Here is a 25,282-nt window from a genome sequence, read left to right on the forward strand (position 1 = left end):
AAAGGATAGCAAGGAGAGATAAGAAAGCCTTCCTCAGCGATCAATGCAAATAGAGGAAAACAACAGAATGGGAAAGACTAGAGATCTCTTCAAGAAAATTAGAAATACCAAGGGAATATTTCATGCAAAGATGGGCTCAATAAAGGACAGAAATGGTATGGACCTAATAGAAGTAGAAGATATTAAGAAGAGGTGGCAAGAATACACAGAAGAACAAAAAATATCTTCACAACCCAGATAATCATGATGGTGTGATCACTCACCTAGAGCCAGATGTCCTGGGATCTGAACTCAAGTGGTCCTTAGAAAACATCACTATGAACAAAGCTAGTGGAGGTGATGGAATTTCAGTTGAGCTATTTCAAATCCTGAAAGATGATACTGTGAAAGTGCTGTACTCAATATGCCAGCAAATTTGGAAAACTCAGCAGTGTCCACAGGACTGGAAAAGGTCAGTTTTCATACCAAGCCCAAAGAAAGGCAATGCCAAAGAATGTTCAAACTATCATACAATTGCACTCATCTCACATGCTAGTAAAGTAATGCTCAAAATTCTCCAAGCCAGGCTTTAGCAGTATGTGAACCGTAAACTTCCAGATGTTCAAGCTGGTTTTAGGAAAGGAGGAGGAACCAGAGATCAAATTGCCAACATCCGCTGGATCATGGAAAAAGCAAGAGAGTTCCAGAAAAGCATGTATTTCTGCTTTATTGACTATGCCAAAGCCTTTGTGTGGTTCACAATAAACTGTGGAAAATTCTGAAAGAGATGGGAATACCAGACCACCTGACCTGCCTCTTGAGAAACCTGTATGCAGTTCAGGAAGCAACAGTTAGAACTGGACATGGAACAACAGACTGGTTCCAAATGGGAAAGGGAGTATGTCAAGGCTGTATATTGTCACCCTACTTATTAACTTATATTCAGAGTATATCATGAGAAACACTGGGCTGGAAGGAGCACAAGCTGGAATCAAGATTGCTGGGAGAAATATTAATAACCTTAGATATGCAGATGATACCACCCTTATGGCAGAAAGTGAAGAGGAACTAAAAAGCCTCTTGATGAAAGTGAAAGGAGAGTGAAAAAGTTGGCTTAAAGTTCAACATTCAGAAAATGAAGATCATGGCATCTGGTCCCATCACTTCATGGGAAATAGATGGGGAAACAGTGGAAACAGTGTCAGACTTTATTTCTTTGGGCTCCAAAATCACTGCAGATGGTGATTGCAACCATGAAATTAAAAGACACTTACTCCTTGGAAGGAAAATTATGACAAACCTAGATAGCATATTCAAAAGCAGAGACATTACTTTGCCAACAAAGGTCCGTATAGTCAAGGCTATGGTTTTGCCAGTTGTCATGTATGGATGTGAAATTTGGACTGTGAAGCAAGCTGAGGACTGAAGAATTAATGCTTTTGAACTGTGGTGTTGGAGAAGACTCTTGAGAGTCTGTTGGACTGCAAGGAGATTGAACCAGTCCATCTGAAGGAGATCAGTCCTGGGTGTTGTTTGGAAGGACTGATGCTAAAGCTGAAACTCCAATACTTTGGCCACCTTATGTGAAGAGTTGACTCATTGGAAAAGACTCTGGTGCTGGGAGGGTTTGGGGGCAGGAGGAGAAGGGGAAAACAGAGGATGAGATGGCTGGATGGCATCACTGACTCGATGCACATGAGTTTGAGTGAACTCCGGGAGTTGGTGATGGACAGGGAGGCCTGGCGTGCTGGGATTCATGGGGTTGCAAAGAGTCAGACACAACTGAGCAACTGAACTGAACTGAATCTAATATAAAAAAGTGAAGCTGTATTAAATCTAAATATAAAAAAAATTCAAGATTTCTGACCTTTTGTCTTGGACTGTTACTACCATATCATTTTACTGCTCCACCAGGGATTTTCAATTAGAGACATATGCACAGTACACCCATATAGCTCAGTGGTAAAGCATCTAGCTGCCAATGCAGGAGACATGGGTTCAATCCCTGGGTTGGGAAGACCCCTTGGAGTAGGAAATGGCAACCCACTCCAGTATGCTTGCCTGGGAAGTCCCATGGACAGAGGAGCCCAGCAGGCTGCAGTCCATGGGGTCACACGGAGTCCAACACGACTGAGCGCACGTGCACGTCTGCGCAGCGCACCAGTGCTGCTTCCGTGCTGGGCCTGTGTTGACCCAGGAATGTCTGTTACTGGTCCATGATACAAAATTGAAAGTCAGCTTTTAGAAACTTATATAAGCAATCTGACAGAGTCATTCATGTCTGTTGAATGTAACAAACAATTTGAACATGTGTTTAAATACTTGGCACAGTATCCCAGGTTACAGGTGTGGCCAAACTCCTCCCTGTATGGTTCCTGATCTACATTCTTATACTTCCTTTATAGCTTCCTTACTGCCTTGTGTTTTTTTACTGAAAGTCACTTACGCTTCATTTTGGAATTAGCTATAACATACGTTATAAAATGATGAGTAAACTTCCTGAAATATTTCCTGTAAGGACTGAGGTTGTCAAACGTCTCCTCCTTTGTCAGGGAATGGAGTAACTCATAGTTGCATCCTGTCTTTCAGGCAATAGCTTAAATGCTACTTTCTTCTGGATTGATTGGGTTAAAGTCTTCTGGCAATATAGTCATGGCACCCTGATCTTCCTCTAGGGGAGATACACCAAGAAAATGTTTTAAAAGTTTTCATTTCTTTCCCCCTGTTCCAGTGCTTGTCAAGCTTTAAGGTTCCTATGGATCACCCAGGGATCTTTCTGACAAGGCAGATTCCAAGGTAGATGGCCTGGACTGCAGCCCAAGGATCCCATTTTTAACAAGCATCAATATGATGCTAATGCTGCTGATCCAAGAACCACATTTTGAGAAGATTTATTGAAACCAGGCAGTGACAAACTACATTCTGCTTGTCAAGTCCAGCCATAAATAAAGTTTTACCGGGACAGTCACAGTGATTCATTTGCATATTGTCTGTAGCAGCTAGAGTGGAGCTGAGCTGGTGTAACAGAGTGACAGAGGCTGTACTTCCACCAAGCAGATCATATTGATGATTAGACCCTTTGTAGAAAAAGTTTGCTAAGCCCTGATTTAGACCATACACCTCACGAGAGCAGGGAACATATCTATCTAGATGTCTGCTCCATATCCAATGCCTGATACTGTTCAATAATTATCTGAATAAACGAATTACATCTTGGTAGTTCTATTGTCCTAACAGCCAACCTGGAGTTTGAACATGAAAGTGTGTTTCCTTCCCCCGCAGGTTATGTTAGGACCTTGCTTGATTCTACTTGCTCTGCCTGGCTGAAATCTCTGCACCCCGAGGGGAGAGTGCTGAACTCCGTGATGGCAGATGGCATGGCTGAGATTGGGTGTCTGCTTTTCCTCCCAAGAAGCTACAGTGCATAATTAATTCATTGTTCACATTTCAGAGCAAGCAGGGTTTTAATCCCCTCTGAAATTGGTTTCGGATGTGGAAGTCATAGTTCTCCACCCTCTAATTGCAAAGGGGAGATAATACGGCATCGGTATTGAAATTTCAAGCACGGCATCGGGCTGGAAATAAATATCATTTAAGCTTTGAAAGCATGGCTGGCTGGAAACGTTTCCTTTTCTATTTCACAAATTTAATGCAGAGAAGTTGTGCTTATTCAAAAGAATGATTCTTTTGGAGACAAGGAGAAAAAAACATTAAATGGGGGCATTTTAAATTCTAAATAAGCAGTCTTTCAAGTCAGAGACTTGTTTGCATAGACTTGTTGAAATCATGGTGCCATACAGTTTCTCAAATTTACATTATTAGTTGTCATGCTGTTTATTTACATATACATTGAACTCTGCACAGAAATGCTTATTCCCGAGTCAGGGTAACTATGACGGTGCCTGAAAGCAGGACTGGGAGAACAGATAGATGCCATTTTGTAATTTCTATTGGCCTGATACGTTTCCCTTCCATCACTCTGGTCTTAATCCTCCCCTTTTCCTTATGCAAACAGGATTCTATCTGGAGTCTCCTGGGAATTATTTAAAGGTCCCTGAACTGGATAATAGGAAACGCAGGCCCCGTTTCCTCACTTAGTAAGGCAGTGCTCTGGCTTCTTCCTATGCCCATTGTTAATCACATGCTTTGCAAACAACAACCTCTGACAGTTTTAATACCTCAGGTGGTGTGTGCCTGCTTTGGGCCCTTATCAACAAGACAGAAATACACGTATTTTTTAGAGAATCAATAATAGCTCATAATGACTATTTATATAGTGCTACATGCTACCAGAGCTCTGATGATAAAGCCTCTTGATAATGGTCTCTGAGGACAGATAGAGTCCTAGTCCCCCATGTTATTGATGAGGGAATCAAGGCTCAGAGAAGTTAAGTAACTCAAGTTCACATAGCATATTAAAGTCAGGCCAGACTAAAACCCAGATGATCACTGTACTCTAAGTATTTTTGCAAATAGATACTTAAAAAAAATAATTTTTTGCTGTACCACACAGTATGGGGGATCTCAGTTCTTTGATCAGGGATTGAACCCATGTTCTCTGCACTGGAAGTACAGAGTTTTAATCACTGGACCACTAAAGAAATGACAAGTCCTGGCTGGGAAGGCTGGCAATGCTGAAGTGATATGTAGGGTCTTGGGTGGAAGCCCAATTCCAGTCCTAAAGCTTTCTCTTCACTCTCCCAAGAGGCAGAATGGGGCTCTTGCATTGGTCTGTCTCTATCTGGGGAGGAAACCTAAGCTACAAGAGACACTAGCTGATCTTCCAGTCCTTCCTCCTTGCAGTCAGAAAGCTCGATTATGGAGTCCCTCTGAGAGTTACAATAGCAGTACCAATGATAAAAAAGAATGGCTAATTTTAGAGGTGATCACTACATGCCAATCACTTTCTACACAAGCTGTCATTTCATCTTCATAGCAAGCATATGAGAAAGCTACTATCATCATCCCCATTTTTCAGATGGGGAAACGAAGGTATGAAGTCATTGCTGAATATAGGAACCTCTATTTGAATCAAATCTGATCTGACTCCAGTGCATGCTTGGAACTACTCACAGTACTGCCTATGCGCCACATGCTTTCCAGACAGCATTGCTAGTCACAATAACCTCACTGAATAGTACTAGCCCCATTTTATCAAAGAAGAAATTGAGGCCCAGAGAACTGAATTGTCTTGCCCAAGGTTCCCTGGTAGCTCAGATGGTAAAGTGTCTGCCTGCAATATGGGACTGGATTCGATCCCTGGGTCGGGAAGATCTCTGGGAGAAGGAAATGGCAACCCACTCCAGTACTCTTGCCTGAAAAATCCCATGGATGGAGGAGCCTGGTAGGCCTCAGTCCTGGGGTTGCAAAGAGTCAAACATGACTGAGAGACTTCATAAGTACAAGGTCACTGAGCTGCTAAGGGACAGTTGCAGGATTCAAAATCCAGGTCAGCCTGACTCGTTCCCTTATGCTGAGATTCTCTGTCTGCCTGGGAGCAGGGTGGGAGGTTGCAGCCGGGCTACTCACCACGTTCTTGTAGAAGTAGTATACCACCATCCTGGCCAGGCGCGAGTAACACCAGTGGCCATGCACGAGCAGCAGCTTCTTGAGGTGCCTGAAGCGGGAGATGGCAAAGTCGCTGGACATGACAGCCTGAGAGGCAGAGCAGACATGTCGGCTTCCGTCCACGGCTGCTGATGGACCAAAGAGGCTCCCCTGAGGGCGGTGCTCTGCTCTAAGGTCTGCAGTAGGTACGGCCTGAAAGACCCTTTGTCATATGTAGCACCCTTGGATGACTTTTTGGACTCTGACACTCCCCTGCCCCTCCTCTGGGAAATCGGGATCTCACTAAGGAGGGCGGCCAGAAGGGACCAGTGGTCTGGTCTGGCTCTTCCCCTCCTTCCACTTATCCAACAAGCATTTACTATGAACCAGTGTGTGTTGAGCGCCATGCTAGGCATGTGATGGTTGAGCAGAGACTGGGGGCTTCCGTGCAAATTATCCTCAACCTCTCAATACCCTTGGCTACCTCCCGAGGCAGGCCTTCCACTCCAGTCTCAGGTGGAGCTGCTGGTGGGAGAGCTGTTTCTTTCTGCAGAGCCAAAATGTGTCTTCTGCCCTTGGGAACTAGACTCAGAACTAGACCCAGTTCATATTACTTTTCAGAGTAGGAGGTTTGGACATGCCTGGTTATAAATCCTAGTCAGAGTCTTGGTCAAGGTGTTTAACCTCTCTCAGCCTGTTTCCTCATCAGAAAAAAGTGGAATAACAATCCCTAACACACAGGGTGGTAGTGACTGTTGATACTGGGGTAATAAATGTGAAGTGCAAATAGAGTGCTAGCCTATGATAGACACTCAAAAAGTGACAATGTTCGTTCCTCCTCACCAACAAATTTAGGTAACACCTAATGTCTGTGCTGGTGGTGGGAACGCAGTTAATGGTTCAAAACTACAAAGTGGGGTCTGTCTTAATGGGGAACACAGCAGCTCAAGTTGGTATGCTTGTTCCAGGCTGAATTTTGAGTAATTTTTGTACAAGCATTGTGTAGGTCCATCTAGCCATCACAGCTAAAATGGCAATTTAAAATTGTTTTCCAGTTGCTCACAAAGGGTATTGCAACCTTGATGTGGGTAGGGGTTGCAGGGAAGAAACATGGAATCAGGGGGAAACAGTTTTTCCTGAATGGCTGAGTACTATTTGGCTTTAGCATACAGGTATAGTCAGCTGTCTGTAAAAAGCCAAGCATCTTTTGATCTCTATTCTGAAGGATTGGCCAGTAGGGATGTGGTGATAGAGGTTATGTATAGGCAGGGAAGCCCCCTGCCTCTCAGATGAAAATTCTGCAAAGCTTTTTAGGAGTTCCTCCAACACTGAGGGGGAATTCCTTAATTCACCAATAAGGATAAAGGAGAGTAAGAAAGTAACAAGAAGAGTTGAAGGCACTGATACCTGCATGCCTTCCTGTCCAGATATTCCAATCCCAATATCGGCAGCTTGAATCATGCTTACATCATTTGCTCCATCACCTGAAAGGAAAGTAGTCGTGAGATCCTGGTCCAACTGCTGTGAGACAATGAGAAGCTTTATACAAGTGGCTCTCGATTGTCTCTATTTGCACATAATTGAATCCTTTTAATGTTGCTTTGAATAGTCTTCTGGAAAAGCCATCCTTACAGTCACTTAGCCTGAGAGATGTCTTTTCCTCTCTGGACAAGAAAGCCTACTTTTCTTTTATCGTTCAACAAATACATACATTCACATGCCACCTTTCATACCAGCACTGTCAAATGGATTTTTGTGTGATAGAAATGTCCTGTTCTTTATTGTCCAATTTGAAAACCATTAGCCTCCTATGAACGCTGAAAAGTGAATGGTGAATTTCTGTTTAGTTTGAAGTGTAACACTGAATATAACACATAGCAGGTGGCAACCATTTTGGACAGAACAACTCTGTCAATCGTGAGATCTTTTTCACAAGCCTGGCTTTTTCCAATGCCTTATCCTTCAGACTAAAGTTAAGCAAACTTTTTCTGTAAGGGGCCAAATGATAAATATTTTAGGCTTTGTGGGCCAAGATGCAATACTGAACAACTGTTCTTTCTGAATGACAAACAGATTTTTACACATTTTACCAGTAAAAACACAAAATCCATTCTTAGCATCTCTACAGAAACTTGCAGTGGGCTGAACTCGGCCCGAGGGCCACAATTTGTAGACTGAAATGATTTCCTTTCTCTCCTGGCCCCACCTGTTTTTCTAGTAGGGTCTCATAATAGTGTGGAAATATATGATATTATAAAGAATACGCAATTGAGAGAGAGAATTTTCTAATTGTCTAGCAACAAAATTTATTCATCTTAAAAATGCTGCCATTGTAACTGGCTGTTACTCTTCTAAGGATGTTTTCCTTGCTAGCATGGCAGTGCATACTTTTCCTCTTCCCCGTGGCAGAACAAACCTGCCCTTTAACCTCTTCTGTTGGCAAGCCAGGGCAAGTAGAGGTGTGGAATCCTATTTTTCGCCCTGCTGGTTTTGTTTCTGCTGTGGTGGCACTGAAGCCAGCCCTTTACTTCAGGGAGTAATCCTGGGCTATTGCCTTAAATGCGTCTGAAGCTTTCAAGAGGACAATTTAGGGATTAAAATTAGGATGCAGTTGGTAAAACTCTGCTCCCTGTATTCTTTCTGCCTATACCCTCCTTTTTTTTTTTTTTCCTGGTTTTGAACTGCTTTTACCTGAAGACCAAGAGGGAAAAAAAACCAAAAACCAACCCTGTACCCCCGTGAAAAAACGAAAAACCAATAACCATGTAAAGTAGGTCTCTTAGTTGAAATGCCAGGAAAGAAACTTTCTTTCCATATCTGTGTAGGAGGAAGAAAACCTGAATCGTCTGTTAGGATGTCCCTAAACGAAAGCAATGTTTACCACGTGCTTGGTGTGCGCTGAGTACAGGATGGAATTAAGTAAGACTGACACTGTCTCTCCATTCAAGGAACTCGTGGTCTCCTGGGCAAGCCCATCGCCAAGTCATAACAGTGCTGTGCAGCCAGCAGAGTGTACAGTGAAGGAACGTTGGTGTGATTAGAGGAGGTTTTACAGAGGAAACGACTTGAGCAAAGGCCAGGAGGTGAGAGAGAATGAGGATCCTGGAGAATGGTAAGCAGCTTCCTATGGCTGAATGTTGGGGGGAGGCAGGTAGCTGGAGAGGTAATGGAATCCAGATCACAAAGATTCTTATAATCCAGGTTTGGATGTTTCTGGAAGGTTTGAAGTAAGGACAGTTTAAATTTCTCTGCTTCAACCACGACTAAAATTTAATCTCCTATAAGGAATTTTTCATCAACCTACAAGCCATCATTTATTGAGGGTATGCTTTATGTGGAGTCTTGTATTTAGAAATGAATGTATATACATTCATTTAAATGTGGGGCAGGCTCCACTTTTAAAATCTCCCCGCACTCAGCAGAATATCAAGTCCATAGACACTGGTGGTGCATGGTATTAGAATTGAAGGGGACATGGTCTGCATCCCAGAATTGAGGGAGTCTGAGTGTATACTGATCTACCTGGATGTTCTGAACTTGGCTTTGGCCTCCGTCCAAGTCCTGATGTTTCCTTAGCAGAGAACCTGGGTTCGCTCTCCCGTTCTGCTCAGCCTGTCTGTCTGCTGTCATGCCTTGACTGTCACTTTGACAGTGCCCTCAGCCTCAGCATCCTGACTGTGACGCCTGACCTCCCGGCTCTGGTCCAGGTGTCATGTCAGAGTGGCCTTGCCCAGTCCCCCTCCCCCTCCCCCATCCCTACATGCCAGGTACCTATGGAAAGGGTCATGGCTCTCAGCCTGTCCCGCACCAGCTTGACCAACATGCTCTTCTGCAGCGGGGTGAAGCGGCAGCACAGGACAGAGCGGCAATACCGGGTCAACTCCAGAAATTTCTCCTCCAGTTTCCCCTGGAAAATGGCATTTAGCGTCTTCCCGTCGATGACCAATCCAACATCTGGAGCTGCAGCTCCTGAGGTGGGGGGTGGTGTCGCAGAAGGTAGGCGGAACCCAGAGAGCTTGCCGCCTGGCTTCAGAGGTCCATGGCATTGCTTTACCTCTTCCAGTGCCAAGTTGAGGATGGAGTCACACGTTTCCTGTAAAGAGTATAAAGAGCAGAATAATCAGTTTGGTGTTAGTAAGCAACACTGGGAACATAGGTTAAAAGCCTCACTTTATCTTCTGGTAAAAGAGTTATAAAACTCTACTACCATAGAGATGGCCTGGGAATCACTCTCTGATTTTTGACATTTCTCTGCTGTATTTCAAACAGCATCAGAGTAAGAATAACTTGGAACCACATTAATGGCCCAAAGAGAGAGTGAGCTTGGGAATGAGAGTGAAGAGAGCTCAGTAAGATGGGGACAGATACAGGGATGGTATCATTTATAAATGATACTGATGAGATGGTAAATGATGGCAATGCATCAGGCTGGTATTGGGCTTTTCATTTCTTACAAATCATTTCCCTTCGCTTTTGTGCCTCAGAACATACCTGTGTTTAGCTTAGAGATGAGGAAATTGAAACTGAAATTCTTAGTAAGTTGTCTAAAGTCATCCAGTTTAGTAGTGGAGGCAGATCATTATGATTCAACTTGTGGCTTTGTAATTGAAAAAATACATTGTTTATTTATCATTGGTACAAATGTATTGGTCACACTGGTTGAAACTGACCATGTATACCATCCTAAAAGAGATCAGTCCTGGGTGTTCATTGGAAGGACTGATGCTAAAGCTGAAACTCTAATACTTTGGCCACCTCATGTGAAGAGTTGACTCATTGGAAAAGACCCTGATGCTGGGAGGGATTGGGGGCAGGAGGAGAAGGGGATGACAGAGGATGAGATGGCTGGATGGCATCACCAACTCGATGCACATGAGTTTGAGTGAACTCTGGGAGTTAGTGATGGACTAGGAGGCCTGGCGTGCTGTGATTCATGGGATCTCAAAGAGTTGGACGTGACTGAGTGACTGAACTGAACTGAACTGATGAGTCTTATTGGTTTAAAGAAACTTACTTTTTCTGATGTTTATCTTGAAATATGGGGAAGAAGCTATTTCCTCTTATCAATTCTTCTCCACTACTTTTGATTGTATCAAAGATAAAGACAGATTTGGACCTAAACATATCCTTAATACCTCTTTCATTTATGTAAACATCACTTTTAAATAAAGATAGAGAAAAGTTGTGACAGTCAGCTGGAATACCAATTTAAATTGCATTGTTTTGTTCACAGGGTCTTTACTTAGCAGTGTTCTTTTATCCGTGGCAAGAGATGATATTTCATTCATTGTGCTGCTAAAAAATTCTTCTAAAAAGAAATTTAAAAAATTTCAGTCTATTTAAATGAACTTATTAAATAAATAACAGTATAGGTATTATATGGATTTAGGCAAAAATTGTGGTTTGTTCTGAAATGGCAAGTTTGAAGACCATTGATCTAGGAGCTTCTAAGACTATTTGGAACAATTTCTTCTGAAGTGAGTAGAACTGCAGTTCATTATTCTGGAGCCTTCCTTTAGGGGATGCTAAACTGAGCATTGCAAGCAATAGGGCATGCATAGGACCCAGAGGGGCCACAGGAAGTAGTTCAGAAGTAGGTGATTATAGCTGAAGCATTTCTCTGGGAAAGAGAGCAAAGTAGTCCTTGCTGGAAGCTGGGGTTAGCACAATTTATATACAGGCATACCTTGGAGATATTGTGGGTTTGGTTCTAGACTACTGCAATAAAGTGAGTCACATGAATTTTTTGGTTTCCCAGGCCAAATAAAAGTTATGTTTATATTGCAGTCTATTAAGCATACAGTAACATTACATCTAAAAAAGTGTACAGGTATGTACAGAATGAGTGTTGTGTCAGCAGGCATGAAAACAAAATTAATTTCATTGTACATCTCCATCAGAGCTCTTGGGTGACCAGGTGCATTGTCAATGAGTGGTAATATTTTGAAAGGAATCTTTTTTCTGAGCAGTTGATCTCAATAGCGGGCTTAAAGTATTCAGTAAACCAGATGTGCTGTCATCTGGTCTTTTGTTATCCCCTTTATGGAGCACAGGTAGAGTAGATCTAACGTAATTTTTAAGGGTTCTATAATTTTTGGAATGGTAAGTGAGCACTGGGTTCAACTTAAAGTCAGGAGACACATTAGTCCAAGAGAGAGCCTGTCCTTTGAAGCCAGGCATTGAGTTCTTTCTAACTAGAGTCCTAGACAGCACATTTTCCCCCATATATGGCTGTTTTGTCTACATTGAAAATCTGTTCTTTAGAGCAGCCACCTTCATTAATGATCTTAGCTGGATCGTCTGGATAACTTGCCGCAGCTTCCACACTCAGTGCTTCACCTTGTGCTTCCACGTGACGAAGATGACTTCTTTCCTTAAAGCTCATGAACCAACCACTGCTAGCTTCAGATTTTTCTTCTGCAGGTTTTTACCTTTCTCAGCCTTCACAGAATTGAAGAAAGTTAAAGCCTTGCTCTAGCTTGGGCTTTGGCTTAAGGCAACGTTGTGGCTGGCTTGATCTCTCTAGATCACTAAAACATTCTCTTTATCAGCAATAAGGCTGTTTCTCTTTCTTATCATTTGTGTGTTCACTGGAGTGGCACTTTTAATTTCCTTCAAGAACTTTTCCTTTGCATTCAGAACTTAGCTGACTGTTTGGCACAAGAGGCCTAGTTTTGGTCTCTGTTGGCTTTCTTCATGCCTTCTTCATTGTGAAATGAAGTGAAGTCGCTCAGTCGTGTCCGACTCTTTGTGACCCCATGGACTGTAGCCCACCAGGCTCCTTGCTCCATGGGATTTTCCAGGCAAGAGTACTGGAGTGGGTTGCCATTTCCTTCTCCAGGGGATCTTCCCCATGCAGGGATCGAACCCAGGTCTCCTGCATTGTAGGCAGACGCTTTACCATCTTTAGCATTTGGTTTAAAGCTAGAGAGGTACTTTCCCTCTCACTTAAACACCTGGAGGCCACTGGAAGGTTATTAACTGACCTAATTTCAATACTGTTGTGTCTTAGGGAATAAGGAGGCTTGAAGAAAGGGAGAGAGATGGAGAACAGTTGGATGGTAGAGCACTTGGAAGACACACACAACATTTATTGATTAAGTTCACCATCTAATACAGGCATAGTTTGTGGCACCCTAAAACAGCAAGATCACTGATCACAGATCACCATGACAAATACAATAATAATGAAAGAGCTTGAAGTACTGTAAGAATTACTAAAATGTGACACAGAGACCAAGAGTGACCAAATGCTTTTGGAAAGAAGGCATTAACAGACTTGCTCAATTCCATGAAACTTCAATTTGTAAAAAACACAGTATCTGTGAAGTGCAAGAAAATGAGGTATGCCTATAAATTCCTCCAACATATGACTGCAGCAAATCATTAGAAACAGAAGCTTCAAAATAAAGTCTCTGAATGTACTTCCTTCAAATTGTCTACATAATAATCACAATTGTTACCATTCATTTAAACTTTAGTATCTGTCAGGTGTGGAGACAGGCAGTCTATAAGATGGTTCTCAGTGATCCCTATACCTCCTGATAGTCATGTCCTTCTTTGTGTAATCTCCAACCCTTGATTGTCATTATGACTAATATTTCCTTTCTAATGAAGAAAATTTTACAAAAGTGATGGATTGTCACTTCCCAGATCAGTCTATCAAAAGACTGGCTACAATTTGGCACTCTTTCTCATTCTCTCTCTTGAATGGCTTACCCTGGGGGAAACCAGCTGCCATGTTGTGAAGCATCTCTATGGAGAGGCTCCCATGGAGAGGAACTGAAGCCTACTTAAAATCATTTCCATGAACTCGGAAGGAGGAGGACTCCCCATCCCTAAATGACCCATCCCATTGAGCCTTTAGATGAGCTCACATCCCTGACTGCAACCTCAAGAGAGATCGTGAACCAGAGGTAGCCAGCTAAGTGCTCCTGGACTCCTAACCCATAAACTCTGTGGGATAATAAGTGTCCACTGTTTTCAGCTACTAAGTTTAGGGGTAATTTGTTAGCTCATACACATCCTGTGTTAATAACTATTTCTCTTATATGATCTTATTTAATCCTCCCAATAGCCTCTGAAATAAAACTTTTTAATTCCCCATCTTACAGATGAGAAGACTGAAGTTTGGCGAAATATGGTATCTGGACCACAATAAGTCTCCAATATATGTTGTCAGTGATAATAATAGTTGCTATTACTAGTTCCTATCTAACACTATGGGTTCCTCTGGCGGCTCGGTGGTAAAGAATCTGCCGGCCAATGCAGGAGACACAAGTTTGATCCCTGGGTCAAGAAGATCCCCTGGAGAAGGGAATGGCAACCACTTGATAATTCTTGCCTGGAGAATTTCATGGACAGAGGAGCCTGGTGAGCTACAGCCCATGGGGTCACAAAAGAGTTGGATGTGGCTGAGTGACTAAGCAACAACATCTAATACTATATAGTCCCTTCTAAAATTCCTTGACAGATCAACACTTCCAGTGATGGGTTGGTAATTCTCTCATTTTATGGATGAGAACCCTGAAGTTTTGAAAGGTCTCGTAACTTGCTTATCACTTCAAGATACATAACAAAGAAACAATAGTCCTAAATCAATGTATTTCTTTGCATTGATCGCTGAAGAAGGCTTTCTTATCTCTTCTTGCTATTCTTTGGAACTCTGCATTCAGATGCTTATATCTTTCCTTTTCTCCTTTGCTTTTCTCCTCTCTTCTTTTCACAGCTATTTTTAAGGCCTCCCCAGACAGCCATTTTGCTTTCTTGCATTTCTTTTCCAGAAAAACATCTACTTCTGCTTTATTGACTATGCCAAAGCCTTTGACTGTGTGGATCACAATAAACTACGGAAAATTCTGAAAGAGATGGGAATACAGACCACCTGACCTGCCTCTTGAGAAATCTGTATGCAGGTCAGGAAGAAACAGTTAGAACTGGACATGGAACAACAGACTGGTTCCTAATAAGAAAAGGAGTATGTCAAGGCTGTATATTGTCACCCTGCTTATTTAACTTCTATGCAGAATACATCACGAGAAACGAAGAAACACAAGCTGGAATCAAGATTGAGGGGAGAAATATCAATAACCTCAGATATGCAGATGACACCACCCTTACGGCAGAAAATGAAGAGGAGCTAAAAAGCCTCTTGATGAAAGTGAAAGAGGAGAGCGAAAAAGTTGGCTTAAAGTTCAACATTCAGAAAACGAAGATCATGGCATCTGGTCCCATCACTTCATGGGAAATAGATAGGGAAACAGTGGAAATGGTGTCTGACTTTATTTTTTTGGGCTCCAAAATCACTGCAGATGGTGACTGCAGCCATGAAATTAAAAGACGCTTACTCCTTGGAAGAAAAGTTATGACAAACCTAGATAGTATATTCAAAAGAAAAGACAATACTTTGCTGACTAAGGTCCGTCTAGTCAAGGCTATGGTTTTTCCTGTGGTCATGTATGGATGTGAGAGTTGGACTGTGAAGAAGGCTGAGCACCGAAGAATTGATGCTTTTGAACTGTGGTGTTGGAGAAGACTCTTGAGAGTCCCTTGGACTGCAAGGAGATCCAACCAGTCCATTCTGAAGATCAACCCTGGGATTTCTTTGGAAGGAATGATGCTAAAGCTGAAGCTCCAGTACTTTGGCCACCTCATGTGAAGAGTTGACTCATTGGAAAAGACTCTGATGTTGGGAGAGATTGGGGGCAGGAGGAGAAGGGGACGACCGGGGATGAGATGGCTGGATGGCATCACGGACTCGATGGGCGTGAGTCTGAGTGAACTCCAGGAGATGGTGATGGACAGGGAGGCCTGGCATGCTGCGATTCATGAGGTCGCAAAGAGTTGGACACGACTGAGCGACTGAACTGAACTAAACTGAAATCAATGTATATAGAATCAAACAGATTAAAACTATTGGAAAAAATGAGTACAGAATATGTAATTACATTAAAGTGGGATATAAACAAGTCAGCTTTAGAATTCCTCCCCCATTTCTGTCTTAACATCTCTCTGTTGCTCTTGGTCAGTCATAAGTCGTGTCCAGCTCTTTGCGACCCCGTGGACTGCAGCATGCCAGGCTTTCCTGTCTTTCACCATCTCTTGGAGTTTGCTCAAACTCATGTCCTTTGAGTTAGTGATGCTGACTCTGTGCTATCTCTGTACTCATGACTTTTTCAACAGGATGAGAAAGCCTAATCTTTCAGCTTTAGTGGGCCCAGGGGTGTGGGCAGTGCTCAACATTCAGGTACCATCTTGGAGGGTCATGGACATCTTTAAAATGGTTAACAGTGACTGAGCTCAATTTGGGTGTGAGCTGCTGTTTCTTGGGAACTTCAGCTAATTAATCAACAAACATCCTTAGCTTCTTACAGGAAGGCACTGCATTTAACAGAATCTACAGAAAACCACTCCACCCCTCTCAGGAGGACTCACAGGCATGTTGATGTCCTCCTCCTGGAAGTGAAATGATCACTGCAAATGGAATTGCCGTTGCAAGCTGGGCAGGCAGACATCTACACTGTTACAGGGATCAAGCACTCAAGCAAGATGCAAATTATTTTCTTTCTTGAGCATAATATTAATGCCAAGATTTCCCTGAGATTATTTTCATCTTGAAAATTCACTGGGGTTTCATCTAATCATAGCATAGTCTGTGCACCTGACAAGAAAGAAAGTGATTTTCCTAATTCATCTTTAGGACACTTTAGGGTCTCTGACATTTTTTATTAGGATATGCCACTTCTTTTTAAAAAATTACATGGATTCTTCACTGAATGAAAACCAAACTGAAACTTGTAAGCATCTGTTTCAGGTCCAGATCAGCCTCAGGCAAAAGCGAAGGAGTGAGATTCTGTCATCCTTCCTGCCTCTCTGTGCTGTTCTTCTCATCTCTCATCTTCCTCCCTCTCTCCATCCTTCTCCCCATGGAATGTTCTAGGTCTCCAGTGCCCTCCACCTACCACCCCCACAACCCAGTGTCTTTCTTGTTCCAACTCCACATCTATTCCAGTACTACTCCCTTTGATAGGGGCAACTGAGCCAACACCTGCTTCCCATGTTCATCGGCCAAAGAGCTAGTGAAATTTTACTTTCTTCAGTTTACTTCCTGAAAATAGATGTTTTCCTCCTAAATAGAAAAACCATTGCAACTTTAAATACACTTCTTTAGACGTTATACAGCCCTCTTTCTCCAAACATTGTTCCCTGCCACTCACAACCTATTAAGGCTGAAAATTGCAATTTTTGAACTTGGCTTATCTTTCTCTCTCTCCCATCCCATCAAAGCATACGGGTCTTGTGTACTATTTTCTTCAGATTTCATTCTGTGGCAACCAGTTTGATATTACAGATTGGAGCCAAAAATTTAAACTCAGAACCATGTCAATTTAGGTAGGGTTTTTCAATGGATGAGTTAATCCAAAGTATAAGAAATTAACAACTGAGACTCTGTGAGCAGACAGTCTGGAATGATGCAAACAGCACTGCCTGGCCAGAGAAGGGCGCTCGAGGGTTAGTCTGTCTATAGAGACCACACAGTGGCCTTGGGCAGTGACTCAGACCCTCTGTGGGCCTCAGTTTCTCATATTCAGAATGGGGAGACTGGCGAAGGGTGGGATTTGGGAGAGCCGCACCTTGCTGCTATGTTTTGCTAGACGAATATAAATAGACCTGTCAACCATGTGTGGGGATGAAGCAGAGGACCAGGACTGTGGGAGGGCCAAGATTTGGGGCGGTGGGTGGTGCTGCCCCTGGATACCCGTAATCCTGTCTCCTGTTGGCCTAGGTGCCGCTCTGCACCTGGACATCTGGGCTCTACTTTGGCCTCACCTGATTCTCTGTGTTAATGGAGTAAACGGTGTCCGTCTGGTCTAAGAGTCTGCATGCATAGGCGATGTTGACCGCAGTCTCCTGCTTATCTCCAGTCAAGACCCAGAGCTGGATCCCAGCCTCCCGCAGAGCAGCGATGGTGTCTGGAACACCTTCCTGCAGCCGGTCTTCAATCCCAGTGGCTCCTGGAATGAGGAAAGACAGCATAGCTCACACAGCATACTTTTCTGTTGGGAAAAGGAGCTGCTTAATCTCCCCAAGGCCCTATCAAACCAGGCAGTGATTATTGATTATCTCCATGTTCTAGGCTGTGCTAAGCACCCAGGATCCAGCAGTAACAGAGACAGAGCTGGTCCCCACCCTCTCTGCGCTCAAAGGCCTGTTGAATAAGGATTTACAACCGAGTGATGGGAGGAGAGAAGCCCAGAGTGCCAGGCAACCATATACCCGGAGACTTGAACTTCATCTAGAAGATCAGGGGAGGCCTTGCTGAGGGAGAAAAACAAGTGGAAGTGTTAGTCGCTCAGTCATGTCTGACTCTTTGAGACCCCATGGACTGTAGCCCACCAGTCTCCTCTGTCCAAGGGATTCTCCAGGCAAGAATACTGGAGTTGGTTGCCATTCTCTTCTCCAGAGGATCTTCCTGACCCAGATTCTCCTGCATTGCAGGCAGATTCTTTACCGTCTGAGCCACCAGGGAAGTTGCAAGTGCCATTCAATCTCAGACGTGGAAGATAAACCCTGAAGGTGGGGAAGGAGGAGAATTCCAGGCAGAGAAAGCAGAATGAGTGAAAGTCCAGAGGTCAGAGTTGAAGATGACACAAAAAGGGAGGCAGAGCTGCGTGAGAGATGCAGCAGGGAGGGGAGGTGCTGGGTCACGGAGAGCCCATCAGGGCATGAAGGGACTTGGCATTTACTTGGTAGCAAATTAAAGAGGGTTAAGTTGGAGAGTGATGGACAGTTTTGAATTTTAAAAAGATCATTCTAGAGACTGGATTGGAGGGTGGAGGAAGCAGGATGAAGCTCAGGGCTAAGAGTCAGAGGAAAGCGGGTGTGGCTGGACCAGCAGAGCCGCAATAGGAGTGGAAAGACACGGGGGCACTAAAGTCTTTCCTCTGCAAGGGCTCACCACAGAATTAATAGAGCTGGGTTTTAAAAATACTATTCTTAGAGGGAATTAAAGATGTGAGTTACATCATTTTTTGAATGGTCTCAAGCTTTGAGCCAACCTAGATGAATTATACCCAAACATGCAATGGTTGCCAAGTGATTAAGCAAAAATATATCTGCATTTTAATTGAGATTCGTTTCAGACCGCAGACTAATGGCTGTCCGTTTCACTCTGGGCAGGAGTGAAGCATGCCATTTCTTTTAATAATCCCGAGTGACAATAGGTTGGCAAAGCAGTCACGCTGGATGCATATTGAAAAGATCATTTTGTACTGGGAGAGCCGGTGTGAATGCAGTGCAGCTTCTGAATGGCAAGGCAGTTTCTTGGTGGCAGGATGAAGTCTATTCCCGGCCCCAGTCTGCTCTATCCTAAGCCACTGTGAGGGAAGAAAAATAAACCTCTCCATCCTGAAATGGGCCCATTTTGTATTTCAGGCCCAAGTGCACTGGAGAACAATCCCATGACAAATGACGCCTGACCCTCATCTTTTCCTCCAAGCATTAACCTGGAAGGTGAGAGACTGAAGCTGATGTGTATTACAGGGAGGAAGAGTGAAGAGAGGAGGAAAAACACATTTAGTGGTGTGAGAGAGAAAATGGAACAGGTGGTGAGAGCCTTTTTCAGCCAGGGAAGCCGACAGGTCCTAACAAATGTGTTCTCTTTTATGCCGAACTGGCTCAGGGGTGCTTCTCACCAGCTGGGGCCAGAAGGCTCCCCTGGAACAAGGGGAAATGTGTGCAGGAGTCAGGGGCCCTAATGGGATGACATTCCGGTCGTGGCCTGGTGTACTTGGAGCTGTCTGGACTAGCTACCCCCTGGTTCCTGTTAGAGTGAGTTCTCCAGACCAGCTTTCCAGGGAGCCTCGTGAGACAGCAGACAAAGGCCTCTGCAGTCCAAACACAGGAAACAAAAGGCTGAAGGAGGTACGGTGCAAAACTGCCTCCCCTGGCCTGGCTCGCCACTCATCCCACTAAATCTTGCTGCCACGTTTTAAGTATAGAGAGATTTTACCATCTTCTTACAGCAACACCCTAGGTCTTCCCCTTCACCCTGGCCTGGCTGAGCTAGATGGAGTGTCATTTATCTAGAGGAGGCAGAGAGGCTCAGAGGGGTGCGGGGGCCAAGATGTGGCCTTCATCCCCAGGTCAGCACTGCCTCCCAAAGGAGGCTGTTTCCACGTGGCCACGTGGCCAGTATGTGGATGCTGTGCAGGCATTGCCTTTCCTAGATCTTGTTCCCAAGCTGTGAGGAGACGAATCTGAAAAAGGAATTTCTCCCTTCTCCCTTGGCAACGCTTTTCCTTCAACAGAAATCCACTGCTGTCTCTTAGCTGGTGCTTTCCATCTTTCCCCCAGGGTAGCCATCTAATTTCTATATAGCAGCAGAGTGATTTTTGTAAAACATAAATCTGTCCCTGCTTTAACTCCCCTTTTCCAAACCTTTAGCATACGATTTACATGGCCCTTCCTAATCTACATCCTCCTGACCTCTCTTACCTCAAGCGTCTCCCTCACACTCCATGGTCCAGCCAAGGCAGACCTCTAAGTCTCCGGCTAGCCCAGGCTTTCTCACCTCCAGACCTTCATTCAGGCCCTTCCCTCTCGTGGAACACCCTCCCGCTTTGATGAGCTCCCTTTCTCCAATCAGCTCAAGCCCTCCTGTGCCCTCCTTGGCTCTGCACTAGGTTGCCACCTTCTCCTTTGTGCTTCCATCCCACCAGCTACATCTCCCAGTCCCACTCTTGCCACACTCTGATGAAATTACTTATTTAATCATCAAGGGCAGCGTCCGTGGCTCTTGTAGCCATAATACCTAGCGTGCTACTTGGCATACAGTAGGTGCTCAATAAACATTTGAATGACTGGAGGAGAAGCAACCAGGCTTCCTCCAGCAGGGAGTGCAGGAATGCTCCCGGGCATCCTCGGGAAGCAGGGTGTAGAGTCTGGTAGGATCTCGGCACAGCTCACTGGCACCAAATGCCTGGAACGGGGCCCCAGGGAGGCTCCTAATTGAGACACATTGGTAATAGTGTCAGAATCGAGGCTGTGAACGCCGTTTCCAGCTTGTAGCATTCCTTTTAAAAAATGTAACAATAAACTTATTTTTAGCTACCGAGTAAGGTGAGTTGATTCTCCAGATGCTGTGCTGTCTCCATGAGAAGCTCATCTCTGTTGTTGAGGGATGCCTCAGCCTCACGCCGGAAACTGGCCCATCGCCTGAAGTCCTCTTCACTCAAGACCTATGAGATGGGAAGAGGCTTGTTCACAACTCTGGGTGTCTCCTTCCCCTGCCCCTGTGCTGGACCTCCTACAGGCCAACTTGAGCTTCACTATACAATTAGATGGGGCTTTCCCCTCAATGATTTTTAAAATTTTTTTAAATATTCTTGAATTGATGAAGGATTGATCTTCATGTTTCATTATCATCAAATGTCTGTTGCCCTCTGTGGTGCTCTGGGTACTGTAGATACAGTAGAGATCAAGAAAGACAAGAGCCCTACAGACTTGGGCTGATATGCTAGTAGAGGGTGAGAGACACTATCTAAGTAAATAATTTAAAAGAATGGACCATCCCAAGGACTATACAGAAGACAAACAGCATGCGACTGGATAGGGGGATAGCTGTGGGAAGAGGGGTTATTTTTATTTGGGTTGCCAGGACCCATAGACAAGGTGATGTACAGGCTGAAATCCAATGATGAGAAGTGTTCAGTCATGGGGAGAGGCAAGTTCAAAGGCCGTGAAACAGCAGTGAACTTGGCTTTCTTTCTGTTCCTTGAACACAGCAGTTGGCTTAAGGATGGAGAGCCAGATGGAGAGGACCAGAGATGAGGCTGGAAAAGTAAGTAGCAGACAGGTCTTGTGTAGCCTGGTAGACTATTCCACTAGCTCCTGGAGGTGTCCAATGGCTGAAAAAATCCAACTAGAGGACACAGGGGGCTTCCCGGGTAGCTCAGTTGGTAAAGAATCTGCCTGCAGTGCAGGAGACCTGGGTTCAATCCCTGGGTTGGGAAGATCCCCTGGAGAAGGAAATGGCACCCACTCTAGTATTCCTGTTTGGAAAATCCTATAGACAGAGGAGCCTGGTGGGCTACAGCCCATGGCGTCGCAAGAGTCAGACATGACTTAGAGACTAAATCACCACCAGAGGATATAGTTCTTCTTCTGGAGTCCATAGCATTTTAGACCTCTCTGTTGGCATTATATGCACACTGTCTGTTATAGTAATAAATGATTCCTTTGTCTAAGCATCAGATATTCTTTAATTTCCCACCCATGCATGGCACTGTGGGGAAAACAAAGGGGATACAGGTAGGTCTTTTACTTTTGAGGAAGAACAGTCTTATCAGAGGAGGTGAAATAGAAATAGATAATTTCAATAAAATACAGACAGTGGTAAGGTTTTAATTACAATCTATAGAGTAGAAAGTGCTAGTCAATGTCCCAGCATTACTTGTGTTATCTTAGTGAATCTCCATGACAACTGTATGAAGTGGCGAACACCAGCACCGTTTTACAGATGAGAACATCCTAAAGCCGAGAGAGGTGAAGAAACTTGCCCAAGGTCACATCACTGATAACGGTGAGACTGGGACTTGCCCCAGGCCTGGCTTTAAAGAGGGTGCTCTTAAACTTTATGGTGTACTAAGCACCACAAAAGAGATGAAGAGCTCTGGGATTTATGGAGAAGAAACCCCTTCTATTCTTTTTTAGATTCTTTTCCCATATAGGCCATTACAGAATACTGAGTAGAGTTCCCTGTGCTATACAGTAGGTCCTTATTAGTTATCCATTTTATATATAGCAGTGTGTATATCAATCCCAATCTCCTAGTTTATCCCTTCCCCATTACCCCCTGATAAACATTAAGTTTGAAAAGAATCTAAAAAAAAAGGATATATGTATATGTATAACTGATCCATTGTCCACCTGAAACTAACAACATTATAAATTAATTATCAGTTCAGTCAGTTCAGTCGCTCAGTCCTGTCCGACTCTTTGCGACCCCATGAATCACAGCACGCCAGGCCTCCCTGTCCATCACCATCTCCTGGAGTTCACTCAGACTCACGTCCATTGAGTCAGTGATGCCATCCAGCCATCTCATCCTCTGTCGTCCCCTTTTCCTCCTGCCCTCAATCCCTCTCAGCATCAGAGTCTTTTCCAATGAGGCAACTCTTCGCATGAGGTGGCCAAAGTACTGGAGTTTCAGCTTTAGCGTCATTCCTTCCAAGAAATCCCAGGGCTGATCTCCTTTAGGATGGACTGGTTGGATCTCCTTGCAGTCCAAGGGACTCTCAAGAGTCTTCTCCAACACCACAGTTCAAACGCATGAATCACTTCTAACCGTCTTGAAATGCATGCCCACTGTAGCTCCCCTATCTGATTTTAGGTACTCCAGCTCCGGGATTCACAGCTCTTAGCTTGCCTTTCCTGTAGGGGCTTCAAACTGAAAGACCTGCAGGGCCCAGGGAAGGTAACCTTCTTGAATCTAGCTGGGCCAAGGGCAATGCGATAGAGAGTAGTAGGAACTGTGACCAACCCCGGAATGCAGAAGAATATATTCCTCAGCAGGAATCTGCTGCTACCTGGCTATAGTATTTGAAGCTATTCAAGAATGGTAATCCAGTTTTCCAGATCCTCTACATTTTCAAGAGAAACCAGAAATCTAGCTTTGTATGTGATCACATAAAATCTCCCAACTTCTAGGTCTCAGCAAATGATGGAAATGGTAAGAGGATATTTAAAGGCAAAATTACAACATTAAAAAATCATGAGTTATAGGTTAACAATTACATAGACAATGAAAAGCAGGGAACCACAAGGCCACACTGAAAAGGAACCTTACCACTCAGATTTCTGTCCCAGCAAGATTGTCAAGAGTTGTGGGTCTGTGTGGTCAGGATAGCCAATTTTGAAAATACTAGAAGAAGCAATATTGAGGATCTAACAAGAAACAGAAAAGACACAAGCAGGGTGGGAGCCTTTCGGATACTAAATGCAGAATTTATTCTTACCTTCTTGGCGATACACAGTGTTCGAAGGCCGTCTCTCGCATACAAGTCTAGATGCCTCTGGGTCCGGGCTCGGATTTTCCTCATCTTCTTTTCCACATCAGAGTCAGTCACTGTCAAATAGTCATTGTTCCCCATGAGGTCATGGACAAAATGCTCAGGGATCCTGTTTCTAACACCCTGCCGTCTTTAGAGGAGGAATTCCCTTATACCACCCCCACCCCCACAGAAATACCCCTGTCACAAACACGAAGCTGCTCTTCCAGGCTGCCCTGCAAAGTGGTAACTCCATGGGTCCTTAAACTGTCCGCTCTCTATATCCGATCATCAAAAGTCTGGCTGAGAGAAGTACTATTTAGGGAAGTTAGGTGGCTTCAAGTATTATTCCCAAGTGCTTGTTTGTGGAAATTCCCTGACTGTCCAGTGGTTAAGACTCTGTGCTTCCAATGCAGGGGCCTATGTTCCATCCCTGGTTGGGAAGCTAAGATCCTGTATACTGTGCAGGAAAAAAAAAGCATGGAAAACTCAAATACCTGTTTGCATCAGAATCACCTGGGAACTTAAATAGTAGAGACTTGAAGGGCCAGTTGAAGGCCTGCTGAATCAAAGAACAAGAAGTCTTCCCTGTGACTCGTTTAGCCCTGAATAACCAGCTGTTTACATGTGTGCTAAGTTGCTTCAGTCGTGTACCACTTTTTGGGACCCTGCGAACTATAGCCAATTGGGTTCCTCTGTCCATGGAATTCTCTAGGCAAGGATACTGGAGTGAGTTGCCATTTCCTACTCCAGGAAACCTTCTTAAATCCAGGGATCAAACTCCAGTCTCCTGCATTGGGAAGAGGGTTCTTTACTACTAGCATCACCTGGGAAGTTCCAACCAGCTGTTTGCTAAGTCTTAAAAATGCTATCCATCACCTGCTCTGCAATCTACTTTAGTCCTTATGGCAAGTTGCTTCCAAGATGGAGAGAGACCTAAATCTCACTGCTAAGTTCCTTATGATACTGGGTTTGCTGAGTTAGGCTTCAAAGAAATATTTTTTGGATTCCTGTAAATCTAGTGTGAAAAATATTTCATTGTGCAGCTCAAAGTCCCCCGTTTGAAGTCCTATATAATACATTTCTCTTAGAAGAAATTTATCTTTTTCGTTTGAAATTCCAGTACTTTTATCTATCAGATAAAAAAGATTTTTTCAGCCTGGGCTGGCGGTTTACGGGACAGGATCGATGCCATCACCACTTCCTTCATCTGAGATATCACAGACATCCCTAATCAGTGGCAGCACTTTGTAAGTCTAAGCTTGAAAAACGCATCAGAATTCTTCTTTACCAGGACTGGCTTGAGATCTTTAGTAACCCTAAGCAGTAAACAAATTTCGCGCCCTGTATCCATCCCTCCATATAAAGCAAAATTAAAAGTACAATTCTTTACAGTAAGACAAGTATGAGGAAGTCCAACAAAGCTCTGATTTTTTTTTCCCGATACTACTCTAAGCCTGCTTTTACACAGTATAAAATCCCTTCAAAGATGATTTCCTTATTTTTCAGATGCTACTGGTTTCCAGATGCCTTAAGCACAATCTTTGTGCCTTGTCTTTTGGAGCACTATCTTATATTCAAAGACATCTGCTCCTGAGATTAAAAACACCTTTTGCCTTCTGCCTGTGTACTTCTGAGTTTACTTTATTGCTCAGGCTACCAGGGACCTCAGGGTCAAATTGACTGTTCTAACATTGTACATATGC

General features: G+C 43.9%; 1 protein-coding gene across 3 annotated transcripts in view; it reads right to left on the bottom strand.

Moving 5' to 3' along the window:
• The window catches only part of ATP10B (ATPase phospholipid transporting 10B (putative)), a 386,386-nt gene that overhangs the window by 29,407 nt on the left and 331,697 nt on the right, over positions 1 to 25,282 (bottom strand). For all 3 annotated transcript variants that reach the window (XM_060416606.1, XM_027970475.3, XM_012178897.5), the window contains 6 exons: positions 23,544 to 23,653; positions 20,639 to 20,765; positions 17,356 to 17,540; positions 9,298 to 9,619; positions 6,934 to 7,010; positions 5,509 to 5,634 (listed from right to left, as the gene is read on the bottom strand). In XM_060416606.1, the coding sequence (XP_060272589.1) occupies positions 5,509 to 5,634; positions 6,934 to 7,010; positions 9,298 to 9,619; positions 17,356 to 17,540; positions 20,639 to 20,765; positions 23,544 to 23,653 (947 nt within the window). The remainder of the gene's footprint in view (positions 1 to 5,508; positions 5,635 to 6,933; positions 7,011 to 9,297; positions 9,620 to 17,355; positions 17,541 to 20,638; positions 20,766 to 23,543; positions 23,654 to 25,282) is intronic.

The sequence above is a fragment of the Ovis aries genome, chromosome 5 (genome assembly GCF_016772045.2).
Source record: "Ovis aries strain OAR_USU_Benz2616 breed Rambouillet chromosome 5, ARS-UI_Ramb_v3.0, whole genome shotgun sequence".
NCBI lineage: Eukaryota > Metazoa > Chordata > Mammalia > Artiodactyla > Bovidae > Ovis > Ovis aries.